The 24,474-nt window shown below is 43.6% G+C and overlaps 1 protein-coding gene across 2 annotated transcripts in view; it reads left to right on the top strand.

The window, feature by feature from the left end:
• Positions 1–20,213, top strand: part of PRKACA (protein kinase cAMP-activated catalytic subunit alpha) — a 62,229-nt gene extending 42,016 nt beyond the window's left edge. For both annotated transcript variants that reach the window (XM_053293682.1, XM_053293681.1), the window contains exons 3-10: positions 3,236–3,364; positions 3,452–3,550; positions 12,894–12,976; positions 13,623–13,749; positions 14,282–14,377; positions 14,561–14,683; positions 18,368–18,532; positions 19,936–20,213. In XM_053293682.1, the coding sequence (XP_053149657.1) occupies positions 3,302–3,364; positions 3,452–3,550; positions 12,894–12,976; positions 13,623–13,749; positions 14,282–14,377; positions 14,561–14,683; positions 18,368–18,532; positions 19,936–20,061 (882 nt within the window). In that variant the 5' untranslated portion in view covers positions 3,236–3,301 and the 3' untranslated portion in view covers positions 20,062–20,213. The remainder of the gene's footprint in view (positions 1–3,235; positions 3,365–3,451; positions 3,551–12,893; positions 12,977–13,622; positions 13,750–14,281; positions 14,378–14,560; positions 14,684–18,367; positions 18,533–19,935) is intronic.
• The last annotated feature ends 4,261 nt before the right edge of the window (positions 20,214–24,474 follow it).

Below are 24,474 nucleotides of genomic sequence, written 5' to 3'. Positions count from 1 at the left end.
CTCCATGCAGCTAGCACCTCATTTAAATTGGGTTGCCAGCCCATTTGCTGTGATGAAGCATTGCCACACCAAGGATCCCTGGCCTAAGTTCATGCTGTGCTAGTGCTGCCTTGAGTTAAATGAGAATCTGCATAGGAAGGTGCAGTTATGCACTTTGTGTGTTTACTGACCAGTGATGTAGTTGCAAATTCAGAAGTGCAGGCACTCTTCATGACAGCCACCAGAGCCACACCTACCCTGACAGCTATGCCACATAGCCACACCCATCCCAATAGCCACACCCCTCACTTAGATACAGTAATTTTCATCTATCAAGGACAGATGCAAGGATCATGTAGACTCTAGGGAATGTATTGGAAAGGCCATTCAGAAATTCTATGCATTCCATGGCCATTTGGAAGGAACTCATGCTTTTCAGTGGGCGTTCTCTGCCATTTGTTTTAGGATATCCTGACACTAGTCCACCACAGGAGTTGCATGCTGACGGTCGCAGGTTCAGTCCCTAGCAGCATCTCTAGGAAGGGCTGGGAAAGACTCCTGCCTGAAACCATGGAGAAGCCAATGCCAGTCTGTGTAGACAATACTGAGCTAGATGAACCAATGGTCTGACTCTGTATAAGGCAGCTTCCTATGTTCCTAAGACAGGAAGAATGGTAACAAACAGTTGGAATAGCAAGAGCAGCCCATGATTTCCATGTAGAAAGCCAAAGGCTTTGTGTCTCTGCTGGAACCTGGGAGGAGAAAAAGTACTGGCACTGTGTCCCTACCCGTCCCTCCAGCACTATACCGCTGTTACTGACGTATCCCGTGTTGCTTTTAAAATGGGCCTTGGAAGGCTATGGTCAAAACCCTCTCCTCGGTTACTGCTGCTCACACTACCAGCAAAAGTCTTGTTGCTTCTGCTGAGCAGTCAGAGACCCTGCAACAGATGCTCCAGTCCCTTCTAGAGTTGGCTCCTTTTGAAAAAGTGACTTGAAGACTGTAGCTCGGGTGAGAGAGAGAGGAAGAGAATGAAGTGTCCAAGTTGGAAATGCAATGAGTGATTTGAATTTAAGGGAGCCCAGCTTTGAGCTAGGGTACTTCTTACTTGGACAGTTCTGTGACTGTTTTGTAAGTCAAGATCTGTCTAAGAACAAGAGCCACCAAGGTTTGCCAGTCCCAGGGAGGCCCTTCGGACAGAGCAAATAGTAAAGACCTGTCCAAATTATCTGAGTATGTAGACATGTTGGCGGAAAAGACTAAAATTCACGATGTCTATGTCTGTCAGATTTTTATCCCAACCTGAGATGTCAAAGCAGCTTACAGTATTAATTTAAAGCAATGTGTACATTAAAACTTCTATAATATAACAAAACCAGTCCAGCTCCCTCACAAAACAGTTAGTGTAAGTTGGCCTGTGGAGATGGGGAAGGGGGCAGTCCAGACAGATCAGATGCCTGATGCTTGCCTCCCTTTCTCTTCTTGTCCCTCACCTGTCTTAAGATCATGGCATTGAGCCATCCAACACCAAGTGCGAAGTGATTTTGCTTACTGGGTAAAATACCTTTGAAAGGTATTTCAAAGGTGGCTCTTAAGTATAGGAGGCGGGGAGCAACTGTTCCTATTCATCCCAGCAAAGCATCCCTCTAGAAGCTGTTCCTGGTGTCTCCTTGTGTTTCTTTTTAGATTGTGAGCCCCTTTGGGACTGGGAACCATCTTTCCATTCCTTCTGCTGTGTAAACCACTTGTTGGCAAGTGGTATATCAATATATTCTGTAGCGGTGCTGTTCCATCAGTGGCCTGTACAACTGCAAGAGGACAAGTTCCTGCTTCAGAGAACAATCTCTAAAATTTGATCCTATCCACCAGCAGCACAGTACTTCCAGTGACTATTGTGGGTGTCTATTTTATGTTTCTTTTTAGATTGTGAGCCCTTCGGGGACAGGGATCCATCTTATTTGTTTGTTATTTCTCCGTGTAAACCACCGAGAGCCATTTTTGGAAGGGCGGTATAGAAATCAAATTAAATTTTAAAAAATAAAAAATTCAGAGAAGACAACGGAGGAAGGGAAGAGAGACAGAGGCAGCAGTAGACACGGGAAGAATAGGCATATATAATAGCTATGCATACTAAAGAACTTCGTTTTAGTTAAAGGATGGGAAGTAAGGTTGGGGTTATATAGCCTAACAAAAAGCAAATGGGCGTATCTTTGTGTGCTTCAGAAATGTATATGTCCAGGCTGAGCTGATAGGATTATGTATTTTTTCAGCATATAAAAGACTTACCACATTTACGTCAGTGGCATTTGTTGTTTTGCTTTATTCAGTCTTCTTTATGAGGGCACAGTAAAATACAAAAGACATTGGGAAATGGGCATCTCTCTGTCCTAGGTGTTGGCAGAGTGTATTACAGGCAGGGAAATGCTTTGTATCTCCCCCTCTCCCCCGCATGATCTGACTAATGTAGGCAAGTAGTCTCTTCCCCGCAACATCTGGTAAAGTGCCTGGCTGTTCCACTAACATGCCAGTTATTTTAGCCTAATTTCAATAAATCACTCCCATAAAGTAACAGAATAAAGAATTATTCCAGGGCAATAGAATGGCAGTGTAAACTATCCCTGAAATTTGGATGCTACAACTCTTTGACTTGTCCTAGTTGCTGTCCCTCACTTCGAGTATCTTGCACAAAGGTGCTAGAACATCTAGATGTGTTTTGCAAGAACTGTGGGTATTACTGTTTTGTCAGTCCCTTGGGCTTCATCCATTGTTGCTTGTTACCAGTTTATTACAGACAATATGATAAGTGCTGATGACTGTACATAAACAGATATCCCTTTTTGTGGTTGGAGTTTTGAGTCTTTTGTACCAAGGAGGGTTGTGTGTTTGTCTTTAAAATTCTTGTCTTTTGCACCCTCTGGTGGCGATAGCTTGATTTTGTTCCAGATCCCAAGAATACTGTTGATGACAGCTGCAGGTCTGAGAGATGAAAGTTGGCACTCCATAATAATTGGATTTTCCTCAAACAATTGCTGCCTAAGTATGGCATAGGAGGTCACAATGCTGCTGGAAAGGTGGTCTTTCCAGGGAAACTACTAGTGCAGCATCTTGAACCCTCATGGCCATTCTTTTAGAACAAACGCAAAGCTTCTTTTCTATAAGAAATATTCAAAGTGGGTCCCATCTAAAGTCCCCAAACCTTGGCTCTAGCCTGATGTGCTGGACAGGTTTCTTCCTCTGCTTCCTCCCCCCTCTGCAGAACACAGCCACCCTGGATCATTTCGACCGGCTCAAGACCCTGGGTACAGGCTCTTTCGGGCGAGTGATGCTCGTGAAGCACAAGGAGACTGGGAATTACTTTGCCATGAAAATCCTTGACAAGCAGAAAGTGAGTCTGAGCTTGCCCATGAGTGTGTGTGTTGGGGGGTAGGGGAAGGTGCCCCTGACTCTGGCTGATTGTCTTCCTGTCTTGCAGGTAGTTAAGCTGAAGCAGATTGAGCACACCCTCAATGAAAAGCGCATCCTCCAGGCTGTGAACTTCCCATTTCTTGTCAGGCTAGAGTATTCTTTCAAGGTAGGTGGCAACTCTGTGAGTCTCTCAGCTGCTGGGTTTGGGGTCAGCAAGCGTTGTAGACATTGTCTACAAGCGTTTCTACCTTGTGCTGCCTTCCCTCTTTTGCACTGACTTGCCCATATGCACTCATGATAGAAAAGGTACCATGGACCCCCACCCCATTTATATAATGTATGTTCATAAGACTCTAATAAAAATGTGTGAGAGAGGAAAGTACTCAGGATAGTTATTTCCAGAACTCTTCTGGCTCACCAGGAAGCAAATTAAATTCAGAGCAGCAAAGATTTTCTGTAGACCACCTGGATCTACCCCATGGACCCCAAGGGGCCTGCACTAGGTCCTACCTTTGCCTCAAGGGGCAAAGGTTGCGGTGGTGGTGGTAGTGGTTGTTAAAAAAATTCTGGTTTGGGGGAAATGTGTATTTTTATAGACTTTGTGGAACCTAACACCATGAAGACCAGCTGCAATCCTAAATATCACTTCTGGGGAGTAAGTCCAATTGAATTCAATTGGACTTCTGAGTAAGCATGCTTAAGATTGCACTGACCATGTATCCATTCATTCATTTATTATATTTGTATACTGTCCCAAACATCCATGGCTTGGCGGTTTACAGCAACATAAAACAAATTAAAATCTTAAAGCAACTGAAAACCAATAGTCTAGTTTAAAAGCTTGGTTAATATTTGAGAGCTCAGCTGGCAGTGATCTGTATCATTGTTGAGAATACCTGTACACTGCTTTTCGACAACAACAAAAAGTTTGCAAAGCAGTTTAAGCAAAAGGAATTAGAAGATGGCTCTCTGTCTCAAAGGAGCTCGCAGTCTAAAACGAAACACAAGAGAGACACCAGCCACCGCCACTATACTAGGCTAAACAGGGACATTTGCTTCCCCCTACGAAAGACATGGAGTCACCACTTTAAAAAGTGCTTCTTCATCCACTTATCAAGGGTATTGTCTGCTTGTAGCCCATGGACTTCTTTCTGTTCTTCGCTCCATTGCAACAGTGCTTGCCAATAAAATGTCAAAAGATGAACAACTATCAGAATAAAATGTGAACAAATATACATTGATGCTATTTTGCATCACGATTTCATTTACAGACTTTGGCAATAGGAATTGCACTTCTGATTGTAAATATGCTTACTCAGAAGTAAGTCCCATTATTGTTAGTGGGATTTCCTTCAAGTATGAACGGTTAGGATTAATAAATGCTTAACGCTAACTCAACAACATGTATAATTCATCTTGTTGGTAGCAAGAGTTAATATATGGAGCTGGTACTAGAGGTTGCAGCCTGTGCTACTTGAGAAGTGGCCACCAGGTATCTTTTTTTTAAAGGCTAAAATAACCTTGTAATGGCAGGAAAAAACATTGCATATAGAGGTTAAAAACAAGACTGTACCTGCTATTTCTAAGTGTGTATTAAAGCAAACAACTGTAACATTATATGACTGTTTAAAAACATCCAGTTTTTAAAAGCAAGTGTCATTATGGTGTGTGGTTCAAGTGTTGGAGACCTTCCAGGCAATGGTTTATTCCGTCATGAACACTGATTAATACAGAGGGATTTTGCGTAACATCCAGATTAAGTTCTCCACATCCGTGTGGTATTTATCCTGCTCCTATGAAGCCCTCGTTTCCTTTCATTGCTCAGTTATTCTGATGTGATGACGCTATGGGGATACTTACCCTGTGTGATGAGAAATGGGGTAAATGGCCCCTCTTGTAACTCTTCCATATTGAAGGAGGAGTGGTTTTCTGTGTATGTGGTGACATATTGGAGGGTTGGCTCCCAAACATATGTTGTTGTCTCCTTCCACACTTGAGTGCACCTTTTGCCACATCCATGGGTGGAATTACGGTTAGGCAAGGGGAGATAGTTGTCTGAGGGCCCCACTGCCTGGAGGGCCCCCCCAGAGATACCTCAAATGACTCCCCATTGCCCCCTGCCCAGCCCCAAGGCCTCTCAGCCACTGTTCACCCTCTCTCCTGCTTGTCATCCTGGCCGGCAATCTAAGCAGCCGGCAAGCTGCTAGAGCTCCTCTACCTCTGAGCTGCTCGGCAGGTGAGCGGGGCTTTCAGAGAGGCCTCTGTGTAGGCCTCGCTGAAGCCTGAATTCGAGTAGGCCGGCAGGCCCCAAGCAAGCAAGGAAGGAGGCAGGCAGAGTGGCCATCACAGTTCTCTGCAGCAGACCCTCTGCCCAGGCCAGCCAGCCCAGCCTTTGTCAGGTAGAATGCGAATTCCTTTTTGTGGCTAACCCACCCACCCCCCGAATATATAGGGATCTGCTTGCCATAGGGCTTTGTTGGGCAGGGGAAGACTGAGAAGTCTCTGAATATTTAATTTAAAACAGATTGGAAAATTTGCTGGCTTTAAAAAAAAAAAAAAAAACCTATCTAAAAAGTCCAATAAGTGGCTAGTTTCATGGCAGAAAATTACAAAAACTTCTGGAACAAACAATACATTTATTTATTTATTCATTCACTCATTCATTTATAAATGCACTTATGTTCAAGTTGTTTTGCAACCCAGAAGGTCTGAGTGAGAACTGTGAAGCATGTGTTGTGCTTTTATTTTATTTTTCTTGTGTGTGAACTGCTCCCCAGTAACTCGCAGGGACTTCAGAGTAAATCTGGCCAACATGTGAATGCAGCACTTCCATTCCAGAGGAGATGTGTGTTAAAGGGCTTTAAAAGCCCTGTGTGAAAAACCTCCTGGAATCAAACTTTACTGAATTTGTTCAGAATTCTGAGAAACATACACAGGCTCACATTGCATGGTTGAAAGTCTCCTTTGCTAATCTGCAGCGCGGGGGCCATTTTAATAATTAGTGTGTCTAGTGTGTTCTAGGCATTAAAAGTAGTACAAATATATAGTATTCAATGTATATCACTATATATTGTGAAGTGTGAGTGTGTGTATTCAGTGAAATGTATTTCCAGGCAGCATGCTTATTTTGAAATATCAGACTTAAATCCTTGGGGGCCTGGGGTGTGTGGAGGCCCTGGACTTTGGGCGGGGGGATTTTAAAATCTCGTCTTTGGGCTCACTCCAACCTTGCTATGCCCCTGGCCATATCACTTCCAATCATTACCCTTTACAGATCACTTTGTTTTACTGAGGCCAGTACTATTTTGATCTTCTCCCTGCCCCCATTTTTATTTTGAAACATTAAATTCTGCTCCTATTAATGTTTACTCAAATGCAAACCTCACTGCTATTAATGGGACTTCCTCCAAAGGAGGAGGGGTTAGGGGAGAGGAGAATCATGTGTTTTGGGATAGGGTGCATCTATTTAGATCAGGGGTTCCCACCAGCCTTCAGATGTTACTGAACTACAACTCCCAGCATCCTCAGCTATAATTTATTGTGGCTGGGGATGATGGGAATTGTAGTTCAGCAACATCTGAAGGCCTCCAGATTGGGAACCACTGATTTAGATGCTATTTGCAACATATGTGTGTGTGTGTGCGCGCGCGTGTGCGTGCGTGCACATCTAACATCGTTCTCTCCACGACTGATCCATTCATGGCAATTTTATATGGCAAAAAGTCAAATCTCAAAACATTAAAGTGTGTATGAACAGAAGCTAACTACCTGAATTGTGGGTGGTATAATGACTTCCCAGGGGTCTGCCATGCCCTGTTCCCTCCCTGATGTTGTTGACTGCAGCTTCCAGAATCCCCAAGCAAAAGCTATTGCAGCTGGGGATTCTGGGAGTTGTTGTTAACATCTGGGAATCCCTGTTAGAGGGAACACTGCTTCCATGCATACAGTTTTCATCCCATTCTAACAAACATTATAAGCATGTTAGTGCCAGCGTGGTGTAGTGGTTAGAGTGCTGGACTAGGACCGGGGAGACCCGCGTTCAAATCCCCATTCAGCCATAAAACTAGCTGGGTGACTCTGGGCCAGTCACTTCTCTCTCAGCCTAACCTACTTCACAGGGTTGTTGTGAAAGAGAAACTCAAGTATGTAGTGCACTGCTCTGGGCTCCTTGGAGGAAGAGCGGGATATAAATGTAATAATAATAATAATGCAACTGCGGGCAGGGGAAGAAGAGGGGTGGCGGGGGAGGGGGACTGGGGTGCAGATGGTCTAGTTGGATCAGCTAGTCCACAGTTTCTCAACCGCCGGTCCCCGGACCGCTGCCGGTCCCCAGGGGGTTGAGTGCCAGTCTGTGCAAGTCCTTTAACACCCCCTCCTTTTCAAGCATGCCAGTCCTTTAACACCCTGGAGATTAGCTCCCTGGAGCTGATCTTTAACCAGGCAGCCTTCGCTGCAGGGCTCTGTCTTCCTCCGGAGTCCCAGGCAGCCTTTTCTCACTCCCAGCTAATCTCTCCAGTCTCTTTGATGAGAGGAGATAGGGAGAGTGAGTGACGTCACTGGTATGCAGCCGGTGAAACACAGGCAGGTAGCAGGGCGAGTGAGAGGGAGTGCTTGGCTTGGCTGGAGTGCTGCATGCATAAACTCTGTTCTGAACTTCTGCATGCATAAACTCTGTTCTGAACTACTACAGAGGAGGAACAGAGGAAGGCAGGCCGTCAGGCAGGCAAAAGATAAGAAAACAAACAAAAGTAAGCAACAGTGCTGATCAAATGAAAAAAGAAGGGAAAGATAAGAATGAAAGGGGTGGGGGTGAGGGGCAGTCTGATCATGTACTGACTCAACAAAAGGGGATAAAGATCAAATAAAATGGAATTTTTAAAAGCAAGCATACAGGAGAGAACAAGTACAATCTGTGTGAACTGAGAAATAAAATGGGGGGTGGGATGAGGGAGATGAAGAAAGGGGTGGCTAGGGTGAGCTACTGACTTACCAAAAAGGGGATGAAGCTAACATAAACTCGGATTTTTAAAAGCAAACATGCAGGCAGGAGAGAGAACTAGTGCAATGTGTGTGAACTGAGAAAAACAGTGGAAAAAAGAGATCACGAGAAAGGGGATGGAGTGGGGGCTGGGTGTAGCAAAGTATGAAATGGTGAATAGAGGAGAGAGAAGGAGGGAAAGAAGGATGAAGAAGAGACCCACTAAAAGTCTTCCCACTCATGTGTGAGTACATAGTACTCCCCCCCCCTAAACCTCTGCCTAAAAATCATTACAGTTGTAAAAACCTGGATATATATGAATGTGTGGTATGAAGGGTTAAATCTCCCACCCCATTCCCTGTGGTTTACTTTCCTAATGTGGATGCCATATTGATGTGTAAAGTTCATTACCATGACATTACCTTTTCAAGGTAATGAGTGTTTTAGTTCTGAGTGTACTGCTTGGAGGTTTTTTGGATGATGTTTGTTTACAGACTTCCAGTATGATATGAGATGTCATGTTTTAAGCTTCCTATCAATTAAGTTGATAAGCTGGTTTTATGGTAGCAAACATGCATTGTCCCATTTGCTAAGGAGAGCAAGGGCAGTGATTACCAAATGAAGAGAGGAGGAAAGCTGGAGGGGGAGTACTGTGTGTGTAAGAGAGAGTACTATTTTAAAAGCAATATTAAATTACTATTTTTATGCATTTAAGAAGCAAGCTATTATGTATACAGGAACTTGACACAAGTTCCTGCCTGCATGTTTATATGCAAAATAGATAGATGAGGAGTAAGAAAAGACAGAATTGGAAGAATGGAGTGTAAGGTTGCAACCTATTTTTAAAATATGGTAATGTTAAATCTGGACTGGACAAATCTCAGGTGCCAGGGAGCCATGATGTCTCATCCTTTCCTCCCTCCCCCTTTTGAGCCAGAACTTCAAAAGTTAAATATTGATTAAATTCATTTTCATTAATTTTACGTTGATTTAATTGATTTAAGTGTTGTTTTAATAATCAGCACCCTAAAAATTGACCTCGGCCTCCATGAGCCAAGTCATGGTCAGTTTTGGCCCATCAGGACATTTGAGTGGTGAACACCTGTGAACGCCTGTACTAATAGATAAACTTGGAACCCCTTTGCTAACTGCTGGTCTGGGACTAGAAACTGCACACAAAAAATGTAGCGGTCCTTGAAACTCTGCATGACGAATTTAGCGGTCCTTGACTCCAAAAAGGTTGAGAAACACTGACTAGTCTATCTATCTATATTATTAATTCCTGTAGACTATATTATTAATTCTTGTAGATGGACCGGGGGATGCATGGGAATGTGGCAAGCCCTGCCCCCACTGCAGCCGCGACCAATGGCGAGCCTAGAGGGGGAGACACGCGCAAGGGTGGGAGGGAGGAGTGCACGCCAGGAGGTGGTTGGCAAGACTCCACAGGGCTGGCGGTTGAGGGAGGTCGTGGCTGAGGGAGGAGAACCAATGAGCGACTGGGGGAGGAAGGTGACGGTTGACCGGCTGAAGCAGAGAGGACAAGCCAGCTGGGGACTTTCAAATCAAAAACTTTATTATCAAGTTGCCCATCTAAGTCATGACTGCATTTATAACAGATGATGTATCAAAGCAGTGGATACAAACAGAAGAGATACAGGAATCAGAAGGAATCTTAAGACATAATTTTCTATCCAAGTAAATTTAAAGAGGTCAAGACAATTAAAAATGTATTCATTAGAAATATGCTTCAGATATGGAAAGAAAAATTTATGATATTAATAGGAGATATTTCTCCACTAACACCTTTATTAACATATTTGGATACTGGGGAAGATTATTATATTGTTGTTGTTGTTGTTGTTGATTTTTATTATTATTATTACATTTTATATCCCGCTCTTCCTCCAAGGAGCCCAGAGCGGTGTACTACATACTTCTCCTCACAACAACCCTGTGAAGTAGGCTACATATTACATACTTCTCACAACAACCCTGTGAAGTAGGCTAGGCTAAGAGAGAAGTGACTGGCCCAGAGTCACCCAGCTAGTATCATGGCTGAATAGGAATTTGAACTCGGGTCTCTCTGGTCCTAGTCCAGCACTCTAACCACTACACCATGCTGGCTTATGGATTGGCTTATTTGAGGATGTTGAAGGAAAGGGATTTTTACAGAATAAGAGACTTCTGTAGAAACAAGAGGGTATACAAGAAGGTTGAGATTGAACAACAAACAGGATGTCAAATACCTTGGTTAGTTTGGTTTCGAATTAGATCCATATTGATGGATAGTAGCGTTGAGTTCAGCTACCTGCTCACTTACAAATTTTGAGAAATTAATAGTTATCTAGATCAACCTAAAGGGATAAGCCTAAAGGGGTAATATACAAAATATTAATACAAATAGAGATTGGAGATTCCCCCAACAGGTTTGAGGAATACATGGGAAACAGATTTAGGTAAAAATATAGAGGAGACGCAATGCCAATCACTATGGCGGGCAAGGGTTTTCCTCTCGGCCTCTATTCAAGAACTTCACTGGAAAATACTACAGCGCTGGTATTTAACACCTTTGGTATTAGCCCCATTTTTCTCAACAAAATCCCGGTTGTAAAGATATTATCATATGTGGCGAACTTGTGAGAAAATTAAACCTTTTTGGGAGAATTTTTTTGTTGAAATTAGCAATATAATGAATCAGAGTAGATTATTTTCCAGATTTGGATTTATTACATATTTTTACAGGAAATGATACTTAAAGACAAAGAATTAGTTATCTTTTTAATCCTGACTGCTGAAGCAATTATGGAACAGCAATGGAAACTGTTGGATAATTTAAATGTGTAGAGATGGTATAACAAGGTATGGTTATTGGCAATTTTAGGGGGGAAATTCAGGTATAGTAAAGATAATGAAAAATCAGAGAAAAGAATCACAATTTTGTTGCATTTGGAAAAAATATATTTCTTATATGGATCATAATGGAGATAGCTCTGGTCCTATTCATGAAGTTTGGAAATCATTATTATTTTGATATGTTTGGAACAGTGGATGTCGTCCACTCCTAGTAGTGGTCAAATACTATGTAGATTGTTTGTATCATAAATATGCTATACTGATTTGTATTGAATTAAATTGAATAAATGTAAGAATGTTCCAATTTAAAAATATTGTTTTTAAGTCAGACTGGTAGCGATAGTGGGAAAGGCAGGTATAGACAACCAACTGGCACTGTTCCACTCCCTAATGCAGATGGAAAATAGTAACATAGAGTACAAGAAAGAAACCGTCAAGAACTACTGCATGTGTTCACTCAGCTCCTCTTCTACATGTGGTTCAATGTGTTAAGCACGGAAAATCCCTCCATTTGGAAGGGGCCCCTGGACCAGGACCCAGGTTCAAGTATCTGCTCAGTTATCAAGTTCACTGGGTAACCTAGAGCCAGTCCCCCCCCCCCTCCCGCCAGCTTTGCCCTACTTCACCGGGTGACTTTGAAGATAACCTGGGATGGGGGAAGGGGAGACTAGGTATAGCACCAGGGGTTCATTGGAGGAAGGATGGCATAAAAATATTGAGTTTTTAAAAGCTCAGATATGGAGCAGGGTAAGGTATCGTGGTAGAGCGCAATGGGCAAGGGGAGAATCACAGAGATTGAGAAATAGGCAGGAGGAAGTGATTACAACGGTGGCCATGGAAGCAAAGCGAAATACTGAAGCACAAAAGATGGTGAAGCTCCAGGTCTTTAGCTGCTTAATGATACTCTGTGTAAATAGGTTTTGGGGTTTTCTGCAAGTATGAGGGCAAACTGCTTCCTTTTGAATTTTTTTTAAAAAGGAAATTCTCATAATATTAAATCTTGTGTCATATTAGAGGATTCCCTCCCACTCTTCCTGCCCCCCCCCCGCCGAATGTACCTGTGGATATGTAAATACAGGTGGATCTCATTATCCATGGGGATTCTGTTCCCACAGACTACCGCGGGCAGCATAACTGTGGATAATGAGGCATTGAGCCTATGGGATCATGGGGGGTAGGTTCCTAGACTCTTAAGAAATGTGCTAAGAACGTTTTTAAAAAGGGGAAATGGGCCAAATAAAGTGCCCTACCATGCTCTGCGGGTCTCCTGGCATCCAGCAATGCCTCCCCCCCCAAGTCAAAATGGTTCCCAAAAGTCACAGATTTTTTCCAGTTTTTAAAATGTGTTTGTTGAAATGAAGCACAAAATGGCAGCCAGAAATGACCTACGCAGTCATTTCCAGCCTTCTAGGAACTACAGATGCATGGGTTTTAACCCTTTCGTATCCACGGATAAGGAGGTAGAGTGTCTATTTGACACCTGTGGATACACAAAACCGCAAATAGCGATTCTGCGTATAATGAGTTTTGCCTGTATGTACAGCCTGGAGCACTGCTGTAGGAGGGCAGTAGAATAATGCTTAATGAAGAAAGGAGTCATGGCCTGGAACCTGCAGATATGAAAGTGAAATTAAAACAATATGTTGTGGCGCTTAGAATCTGCCTTTGATTGCAGGATAACTCGAATCTATACATGGTGATGGAATACATCCCAGGTGGTGAGATGTTCTCCCACTTACGACGGATTGGCAGGTTCAGGTGAGTGCTCTCCATTGTGTGGCAATGATGCTCATTGTACAATCAGAGGAAGGACTTCCTGTGTTCACTCCCTCCTGCCCTGTCCCAGCTGAGAAGGGATAAAAGAGTGAGTAATTTATGGCTTCTACTGTCTTGTAAAGATCCAGTGAGGGAAACCATCCAATTCCAGCCTGTCCTAACTTCTGATATAAAGATGCCATTTGGAGAAACTTCTGATAGGATGGAAACTGCATTTGCTGTGACATGAATCCTCCTGCTCCTGTGTACATAGGTGGTGACTGGCACATGAGCTCCCGATGCTTCTCATTAACACTCATTTAATGACTTTGCAGAATCTCTAGGAGCTGAGTGCTTTGCCTCAAGGGCTTGTCAGTTCTTTTGTCTTGGGCACAGGTGGAGTGTGGGCAGACAGAGCTTCTGCGTGTATTTAGTCCTGAGTCACCATATGTAAGAAGTTTTGATGGGGAATAGAGAGTATGATGCATGTGTGTGCTCAATTCTAGATGAAGACTCTGTTGAACATGGGGAGAGGGGTGTCTGGCTCTGTGGTCATGGGGAGGAGTGAACCATGCGTAGGTGAAGCCAGCTGACCCTAGAAGTGGTTTAGGAAAATGCATTCTTCCCCCTTTCCTCCCTTCTTCCGCAGTGAACCTCATGCCCGGTTCTACGCCGCTCAGATTGTGCTGACCTTTGAGTACCTGCACTCACTAGATCTAATCTACCGAGACTTGAAGCCTGAGAACCTCCTCATCGACCAGCAGGGCTACATTGAGGTAATGCTGCTTCCATCCGTTCCACGGGATCCTGCTGCTCAACACTGTAGGAGTTGCAGTCTTTGTCACTGTGCCTGGGCATACAGTTTCCTTCCCCAAACAGATGGAACTATTAACATTCTTAGAAATGACTACACTTTGCCAGGCGTAAGTAGCTTCCTATGAAAATGGTTGAACTGCCAAAAAAATGGAGGGCCATAGTTTTCTATAATTTGGGTTTAATTAAAGGAAACTCCAGAAAAAGAAAAGAGAATCTGGTGCATGCTTAACTGAATGTGCTCCAAACAACCAGATGTTACACTTTTCCTATCCCAGAAAATAGCCATGTTAGAAAATATTATAGCAAGAGACATTTTGCTGCTGGAAAGAGCAAAATCTTCTTTGGGAGGAAAAAAAAATTACAGTTTCCCTTAAACTCCTCACCCTAAATATCACCTGCTAAGGTTGTGGTTACTCTGTGTTGCCACTCCTTGCTTTGCACTGCTGACACCGCTGGTGGGGAGAATTCAACCGCTCCCTCCCTTTTATCCAGGTGACAGATTTTGGCTTTGCCAAACGAGTGAAAGGCCGAACATGGACCCTTTGTGGAACTCCAGAATACTTGGCTCCTGAAATCATTCTGAGCAAGGTGAGAAGATCTGACTGACTCCTCTCTATGCGGGGCAATGTTCTGTGCCTTGATCAGCCATGGAAATGGACTCTGCCCATCTAAGCATCTTGCAGAAACCTCCACTGTTTTTTCTCATACACTGCAGTGTAAATGCCATTCATCCTTTGTGGTATGTGATCCAGACCTGCTTTTCTATTGCAGGGTTATAATAAAGCTGTGGACTGGTGGGCCTTGGGTGTCCTCATCTATGAGATGGCAGCTGGCTACCCCCCATTCTTTGCAGACCAGCCCATTCAGATATATGAGAAGATTGTTTCTGGGAAGGTAATATTTTCAAGGGGAGGCTTGCATGCTGGGTCCAGGATTATTACAGCTCGATCTTGCAAGATGGCAGCCATCGTGTGCATGGAGAAAAATGAAGTCTTTGCTTGAGGGCACGGTAAAAGCTGCTAATAGAGCTCTTAGACTTTTTTTTAAGTGCATACATTTCTATGCTAAGCATAGGCGTATCCTCTAACTGCTAGGTGAGTGCTAGAGTAGGTGCCACTCAGCGAGCTGTGAATGGGAACCCTCTAAGTATTCTCTTGGCAAATGTTCCAGTTACCTTTTGGTGCTACTCACAGCTGTCACCATAGTAACAAACAGTCTGGAAATCTGCATGACTGCTACTATAGCCAGAGTATAAAATCTGACTTGATTTGGGAAAGAGGCAAATCCATTGACTTCATCAGAATATCTATCTCAAGTTGCATATAAATTTAAGACTCTAATCTCCATTGTAGAGAATACATTAACAACTCATACAAGCTAAGTGAAATGTGGATTTTCAGAATTCCAGATTCCAAGTTTAGTACTGATTGTTGGGCAAGTATATGTGGTACTTTTGTGCTTTAAGAGGTTCTTGTCCATTGAGACTCCTAGGAAATGTGAAATAATGTTATGTCAAACAGTACAATTGGGCCTAAAAATGATTGGACAAATGTAAGATTCAGATGACCCACTGAGGATTAGAAGTTAAATGGAATAAAGCCAGGGAAAGATGTGAGCATGCAACTCTTGCTCACTTTAACTGTAAGGCTGTATGTTCTCAAAATACGATTCCTTGTGTTTTGTAAAGTGAACTTACATGGGGAGTGGAAGAAGACAAGGAAGCCACTCACTAGGTTCCTCAGAGGACACTTGCTCTCTGCCCAGCCATCTCTCCATCCCTCTGTTTCCCTTGTTTATCTTAGCAGGGCTCTTCTTATAAACTTTTTCTCATGTGGCTACCTTTTGAAACGCTGAATACTAACTACGGTTAGAGTCAGGGTAGGACAGGACAAGCACTAATCCATCCGTCCTTAATGTTCTTAAATACTTCTATTCAGATCCTTGTTGAGGAATAAGCATTCATTGTGGATCATCTTCTGTTAAGAACTGAGAATTACTGCTGCTTACTTTGAGTTGAAACCTGTGTAGGTGTATTATGATGAGTACTTGAAATGCCTTCAACAAAGGGCTTTCCTAATTATGGCTGCCAGCCTTCCAGCACTGACCTGGAGTCTCCAGGAATTGGCATTCATTTCTAGGAGGCTAATGAAAGCAATCCCCAAAATTGTTATGGCTTAATATTGTGAAAAATATTTGTGTGTGTGGTGGCTTGGTAGGGGGAAATCTTCAGGAATAGCTTCAGTAGAGCTGGCAAGTATAGTCCCAGTCTGTTAGGATAGTTGTGGTTTTTCCTTTGAGGTAACTAGTATTGTAGTCCAGCTTGTGGTATTGCCCTTAACTAGTTTTGTTGACATACCAGAGCATACAGACCAGCCTGTATGCTAGGCTGTTGCCTCATAACCCTTCAACTTAGCTGACAAATAAGCATCATAGTGCAACCTTTAGGACCACCATCAGTTTTGCTCTTTGGAGAAGGAAACTAATTCATTTAAGTCTCTATGAGGAAGGCTTTGCTCCCCAGTTTAGGGAACCAGACTATGAAATAATGGCCGAGAATTAAAAATTGGACAGTCATGATGGCAATACAGCACCGATCTCTAGCAGGATGAGTGATGATTAGCCATTGGGAAAGGACTGAATTTTCCTGTAAGTCAGCATTTACATGCTGTCTCTAAAAGAGAAATGGGATCTGGAGACAAGTAGCTCTTGTTGCAGAATTAATTGAACAGGCCAGGCTTTGAGATACTAAAGATCCTACTTGATCCCAATGGATTAATCTGACTGTGTAAAATTTCTAGTTTAACTTAAACTGATATATTTAGTGAACTTAAATTCAGGGCATGTCTAGACTATAAATCTAAAACCAGTTTTAAAATTGGTTTTTAATGCTTCCCTCCATTCCCCACCCCAAGGAAACCTAGGAATTATATTTGGGGATTCTCATCACCTCACAGAACTGCAGTGCCTAACACTAGTCTCTTTAAACCGGGCAGAGATGCCCACTTCATACTTCTAACCTAGTTTGCAATTTGCTATAATCCCCATCCATGGGAATTTACAGCCTGTTGCATTTCTAACTCTTGTTTACAAAAACCCAAAGCTGCATACAGATGTACATAGTAAGCACAACTATTAGTTTTGCCAGTGTTCCTTAGAAAATCAGTGTGGGGTCCTTGGTCCCAGGGATTCTTGCCTAACTTATTTAAACCCACCAGCCATTTTGAGTTTATCATAGATGAGAAGTGATATCCAGAGGCAAGTGCACAGAGCTCCAGAGTCGTGTGTGTGTGTGTGTGTGTGTGTGTGTGTGTGTGTGTGTGTGTACGCGCCTCTAGCACTTCTCAGGCTGCTTTTTAAGCTCTCTTGAATTTAAAAAGGGACTTGGGGGGTGGGGTGGGAGAAAACGGCCTCTAGAGCACATGTTATTTTTTCATGTGAATTCCTCCCTTTCATCAGCTCCTGTGCCAAACTGCTCAGACCACTTTATAAATATTATTGTTCAAAAACCAGCTTGGAGGTTCTTAAAAGAAACTCCTTTACAACAAAACAGTCGTGCTGCATTCCTTTTGTTTTTTGTACCTTCGATCACTGCAACCTCCCCATCATCACCATTCACCAGATGCATTCACCAGTCACACACATTAAGCAAAATTTTAATGATTTGATCTGATAAATCAGATCAATTTGATCTGAGCAAGAGTGTTCAGCAAGTATTGGCATGTTACCACTTGTTAACAAAACCCACTCATGCTATGTTAGGGGCATTTGCTGTTATTACAAATAGAGCAAGTTAGTGAATGATAAGGGTGGGAGGGCAGGGCCTAGAACATGTTATGTTGGTTGATTGTAAGGAGAGACAGGAAAATGTTGAAAAGATAGAGCGATCCTTCATTCTCCTATCTTTCTTTTTCTGAGTCTATGAGAGTGACAAGCTCATGTAAGAATAAAATATAGAATTCTTGGGGAATTTGTAAGATGCACTTGATGATCAGTCTGGAATCCCAATTCTGTGGTAAACATCACAATTCCAGACGTGCAGTTAATTATGTCTGTCGGTCACATTTTATCCTGCCTTTGCTCCAAGGAGTTCAGGGCAATGTACAAGATTTTTCCTTCTTCCATAAGGTTTGGGCTAGAGAATATAATTTACAATTTTTTAAATGCTGCCTGATATAGGAGAGAGGAGAACTGGTCTTGTGGTAGCAAGCGTGACTTGTCCCCTTAGCTAAGCAGGGTCTGCCCTGGTTGCATATGAAAGGGAGAATAGAAGTATGAGCACTGTAAGATACTTCCCTCAGGGGATGGAGCTGCTCTGGGAAGAGCAGAAGGTTTCAAGTTCCCTCCCTGGCAGCCCCAAGATAGGGCTAAGAGAGACTCCTGCCTGCTGCCAGTCCGTGAGGATAATACAGAGCTAGATGGACCAAGGGTCTGACTCAGTACATGGCAGCTTCCTATGTTCCTATGTTCTCTAGGCAGTGTAATGAACCTTAATTCCTGCCTTTCTTCTGTGACTGTCGGATTTTCTGCTGGAGGAGCAGAGACATAACCTGCTGTTGGCTTCTGCCTCTTCCTATCCAGGTTCGCTTTCCGTCTCACTTCAGCTCAGACCTGAAGGATCTGTTGCGTAACTTGCTCCAGGTAGACCTCACCAAACGCTTTGGCAACCTGAAAAATGGAGTCAATGACATCAAGAACCACAAGTGGTTTGCTACTACCGATTGGATTGCCATCTACCAACGGAAGGTAAGGGGCAGCAGCAGGGAGCAGCTGAAGTACAGTGGTGCCACCTTGTTAGAGCAGTCCACAGGCTGTTCTGGAGACTTACCTTTTTTAATTCCTCCAGAGAACTCTGCCTGCTGGTCTTAGGACTGCTGCATGTACATACACAAGCATCAGCTTCTTGATGTACCCACAAGATTATAAATACTTACATTACATTTTACCAATGATGGTATACACATTTTTGTTTCCTGTGCAAAGATGATGTGTTGGAAATCCTGCTTCTGAAGGAACCCCTTTTTGGCGCAGCAGTTACAGCAGTGTATTAATGATGTGTGATATTGGAGCAAATCTTTGTCCTCAGTTATTTGTGGGAAGACCCAGGATCCAGTTAAACCTGCCGCTGTGTCTGTGCTGGCATTGCAATGGCCTGTTCTTTAAAGATGCTTAAGAATATACGAACTGCTTGCTGGAGCAGAGCAGGGCATCCGGTTTCAGTAGTGGGCCAGCCAGAGACCCTTGGAAGCTCAAAAAACAGAGCATGAAGGCAATAGCCCCCCACTTTTGCTCCTGAGAAACTGGTACTCAGAGGCCTCTGAACATGGAGATTTCATTTCACTGCCATGGCTCATGGCTGTTGTAAGGCCACTTCTCCATGCAGTTGTCTGAAAATTTCTGTCATACCAGCTGTATTAGTTAATATCATTAGGCCGCTAAAGCTACCTTAAGCAAGCCCAATCGTTCAAGCTCCGCTGAGCAGTCCATGTGAAGGCAGTTTTTTTTTAAAAAAAGTGGTTTTAACAGAGCACAAGAAGGAAGTGAGTCAGGAACAGTATTCCCAGTAATACTGGGATTCCCAGATCTTCAGCGCAATGGCCTTTGGCTGGCGATTATGGGAGTTGTAGTAAACAATATCTGGGCATCTCTGTTACAAGGGTATACTAGTCGGGAATCTCTTTGTAAGATACAGGAGGAGCCTGAAGGAAGGTAAGGTGAGACTTGATTTATCGTTCTAGTTTGGCCCTCCCCCCCCAAAAAAGCCTGGTTTGACTGATTTGCTCACATGGGGGGGGGAGGGCAAGAAGGTTGTGGCTTGGCCACCTCCTAATCTGGAGGAAGCAAATAGGCCAAACTGAATACTTCTCTGTCCTGCAAAGAGATAGCTGAGCTTCAGGAAGGGGTCAAAAGTTGAGGACTGCTCTCTGATCTGCCTCTGGGATGAGGTGCATTCAGTGGGCTCACTTGAGACTGAGAGTTATTTAACACAGCTTATTGAGGAGCTGATATTGTTCCAGATGCTGATGAGGGTGAACTTGATGATTAAGGAGGAAACTCGATTTCACAGTTAATGGTTTGGCTTCTCTTCACTCCGACCGGCAGGGATGTACTCTGTAATGACTCCCTCCTGTGTCCCCTCCCCTCTACAGGTGGAAGCTCCCTTTATACCAAAGTGCAAAGGCCCCGGCGACACAAGTAACTTTGATGACTATGAGGAAGAAGAGATCCGGGTGTCCATCACTGAGAAGTGCGCCAAGGAGTTTGCAGAGTTTTAGGGCCAGCGTCCCCCCCTTGCTTTTGTGTGCCCAGGAAAAAGGAAGGGCTGGATTTGATCAGCCCCACGGGCCAGAGTTCCTTGCCTATATGTTAATTTTGAGAGGTGGGAGAGTGTTGGGGTTCGTCTGGATCTGTTTGGGCAGAAGAGAGAAAAGGGAGTTCATTTTGAAGCTGTGGAAAGGCAGTAGTCTGAGTGCCACCCACCCACCTCCAACCGCAACCTGCAAGGTGGCTCTCAGCCACTCTCGGGCCGGTTTTAAACCATTTCCCTTCCTCCTCACACTTCCAACCCATGCACAAACCCTAATCGGACAGTCCCTGGTTTATTGGTGGCTTTTTTTTTTAAGGGGAAAAGGGATGTTTTGCCATTCATTGCCACCTCTGAAGGTTTGGTTCATGGGGCATTGCAAGGATTTTGGGGAGGGGGAGGGCGGGAAGTGAACACTTCCACACAGCACTTTGGTGTTCAGACCAGCACTGAATGGGTTTCTAGCCCAACCTTCTCACTTCCCCCTGTGGGATAACCCTGTCCTTTTTATCAATATTTTTTTCCTAGGCTCCTTTTATTAACTTTAAAGAAAAAGTTTAAAGATATAGTTGACTGGCTTAAAAAAGTGGTTTTAACAGTCTAGGCAGGGGCAGTGCTTTTGTATGCTCTGTTCCCAACACAGTTAAACAAAATTCAGCCGGAATTTTAACTCTGTAAAAACAGCTGGGTTTTAGCATGAAGAATTGGTTCTTTTGGATAGAAACACTTCATTTCCAATCCTGGCCCCCTGTTATGGGGAAGAGCGGCATCATATTCACACCTGCAGGAGGGGGGCAGTGACCAGTTGCTGGCTGGAATAGGAGTACTGAGAGATGGAACCTTTGTCTGAATTTGTCCTTCTAAATGTGCACCCCCTTCTCTCTTCCCACTCTGTCCCCCCTCAATCCAAAATGCCTCTTAAGATCAGCTCTACTGCTTCAGGCAACTCTTGCAGCATCTGCCGGAATAGAAGAGAAACAAGCAGAATTTAAGTCTCCCCTAATGGAATGTCGGATATGATCTAATTAGTTGCCACTGTTAGTCTTCAGTGGAGATGGGGAGGGCTGTTTCTCTTTGTAGCAGTCGGGATGGGGCAAAGTACATGTAGAGCTCAAGAGTTACAGGTAAGGTGCATTGGCTGCATAAGATCCTATCCTTCCCAGCCCAAACATCAACCTCTGTCCTTGTAATACAATGATTTTCTAATCTAGTCGGTGGAAATTCTGCTCCTCCAGTCCTTAGGGGCTTCATCCACCAACTCTGTTTTTATGCTAAAGGGGGTGGGTGGAAGTCCTAGCCCTGGTGTAAAAGGCTGAGGTTAAGGAACAAAGTGTCGGGCGGTCTGTCTACTCTGGGCTAGCCAACGCAGTGCTGATAAGGGAGATGTCCCATTCTGATTGGGAATTGGAGGTGTCATCTGTTTAGAGTCTTCCCTCTGAGAGACATGGATGCGCATGGAGCAGTGACTCAAAATGTGGGGGGAGGAGGCAGCTCGTTTTTCTCCATGAATTTGTTCTTTGTGCCCCCTCCCTTTTCCAATGCAATGCCTCTTTGTGTTCTGTCTTCACCTATCCCATCCCAAACACACACTCTTTCTATACTCACCAGTTTAGTTTCTTCTGTTCTCTTCCCATGGCTGGGGAGCAGAGCAGACTTCTTTAGATTGGTAGATGAATTATATAACACATACTGAAGCGCTGTTGGGAGCAGACAAGCTTTGCTTGCCCCTCCTACTCCTCCTCATCCTCTTCCCACCAAGAAGCTCATCAGCCCCCTCTGTGTTGGGTTGGGGAGAAGGGGAGTTAAATACCCACCCGCTCCCGGCCTTGGGTGGGGGGGCGAGGGGGACACTTCTATGTAATCCAACAAAACTTGTTTCACTGAGAAAAACAAACAAACCCTACTTCCTCTTTAACAGTGTGCTTTGTTGTAAACATATTTGAAACTATTACCAATAAAGTTTTGTTTAAAAAAAATAAATCTGTTCCTTTCCTAAAACCAGATTGTGGAGAGCAGGGGAGGTGCTGTGATTAGACTGCAGCTTTAACAATTTTATACAGGGGGCAGTAGTTGAGTTTCCAAATACAATTTTAATGACAGATGCTTAAAGATTACATTAAATGACAAGTTCCTAGAATAAAATCTGAACTTGCATGATATAGTTGCATTCAGCATTGACACAACCTGCCCAGAGATGGATTCTTCACCTAAAGTTTGTAAATTGATGGGCATGCCTGGGAGGTGTGTGAATCTGTATGTTGTCTGCCTAGATCAGCTTTAGTCATGCCAGCCAACTGAATGTATTAAACTACTAACCAGTCAGTATTATACCACCATTATAAGTGACATTTTGAGGCTGTTTCATAACTTTATTTTGATGGGGAAGAAGAAAATTAAAGGTTGAAAGTCGAATTTTAAAGGAAGGACACTGACAGTGGGATCTTCTGTCAGTTACCTAAGGTTTGTATTAGAACCCCAGAATTGCCAGATTCTCTAGGTCTGTGTGTTAGTGTTTTGCATGTTGGTATCTGTGGAAATTTACCCTGATTATTGCATCAGGACACACTGTTTAGGTTTTTAGGAAATAAATGCCTTGGCTTGTGTCTAGTTCTTTTAACATTGTACAAAGGAGTTATGCATTCTTCTAATGTGAAATATTACATGCACTCAGCATCTTTGTCTGCTGGATAGACAAGGCAGGAACCACTTAAAATGTTTTGGGATCCCTTTTCAGCCATTTGCAACTCACTGTCTATGATAGGACCTCCTGGTCCTCATCAGAGGTATAATGTGTCACAGGGTGTCTACAACAAGCATCTGCAGTTGGCTTTTGGGGTCTTAGTTTCTGGTCCAACCTGAACATCTCCACAAATTATAGTTCTCTTCCCTTTTCCCAAGAAAGTTAAAAATGCTTTTAAGGGGAACTCCCCTTTCTTCTCTGAACAAGTGGGGCAAGTATTTGTATTCTTTCCAAAACCTACAAAACACTCTGCCAGAGGTAGCAGTGGGGCAGAAGAGAGGTAACAAACCCTGAGAAGCAAGCCACTTTAAATCTTTTTATTGGTCCCTATTTTAAAAACACCTCATTCTCTTCATGATGCTACGCTAAGGCAAGGAGGCCTGACCTTACACTGGGAAGACAAGGTAGGAAGACTAAAAAGAGTGGCTTCTGCAGATTCCTATGTTGCTCTAAAATTGCTCAGAAGGAAACAGGGACTCACTAGGGCTGGGATAGTATAAAGGCTAAGAGAGCAAACAGACCAGATCAAGATTTCCAAGGTTCAAATCTTGCCTCTGCCATATTCAGTAGGAGAACTCTGGGCAATCCATTCTATCTTGCTTCAACTCCCCAGCTGCTGTATGGTATAGCCACCAACATTTTACAGATGAAAGCAGGAAAATGCTTGTAACAACCAATTCCCACCAAAAATTACTGCCCAAGCCCCCCCACCCCACCCACTATTACACTTTGCTGAAGGCTGGATTCCGCCTGCTATAAACTGCACTACATAAGGGCCTTAGTGTTGTGAATGTAGGAAGCTGCCTTCTACTGAGTCAGACCATTGATTCATCTAGCTCAGTATTGTCTACACAGACTGGTAGCGGCTTCTCTAAGGTTGCAGGCAGGAGTCTCTCTCAGACCTGTCTGGGAGATGCTAGGGAGGGAACTTCGAAACTTCTGCATGTGAGCAAGCAAATGCTCTACCAAGAGTGGTCCCATCCCCTAGGGTAGGGTTTCTTAACCTTGGGCCCCCAGATGTTGTTGGAATACAACTCCCAGAATCCCCAGCCACAAAGGCCATGTCTGGGGATTCTGTGAGTTGTAGTCCCACAATATCTGGGGGCCCTAGGCTAAGAAACCCTACCCTAGGGGAATATCTTACAGTGTTCCCACATGTAGTCTCCCATTCAAATGCAAACCAGGGTGGACCCTGCTCAGCAAAGGGGACAATTCGTGCTTCCTATTTCATGATCAGCTCTCCTCCCACTTACATGCAGGTGCTCTAGGGACAGAGTGCATTCATCTACCCACTTGGAGATTTAATTTCTAGATACTCTGGGAGAGGTGCTACAATTCTAGCGATTCAAGTGGGAAAACAGCAAAGCATCCTCGAGAGTCAAAAATAGAGAAAGTGATTTACCAGAGACAGATGCCAGAAAATGTGGTGTGTTCCTGGTAAACACATGGAGCCCATGATATGGGGATAAGACAACCTTACAGGGTTGTTGTAAAGATCATATCAAGATCATGTGAGTGAAGAATTTTGCACAGTCAAACCACTATGAAAGCCAAGGAGCCTTGCCACAGTTTTGGAAGCTTTTCGTGACTGTGACAGTACACTGTGTCTCATATTTCTTTTACTGCCAGTGGTTATTACACAAT

Source organism: Hemicordylus capensis, chromosome 2, assembly GCF_027244095.1.
Source record: "Hemicordylus capensis ecotype Gifberg chromosome 2, rHemCap1.1.pri, whole genome shotgun sequence".
Taxonomy (NCBI): Eukaryota; Metazoa; Chordata; class Lepidosauria; order Squamata; family Cordylidae; genus Hemicordylus; species Hemicordylus capensis.
The sequence above is the reverse complement of the archived record's forward strand: the minus strand, read 5'-3'. Positions and strand labels throughout refer to the sequence as shown.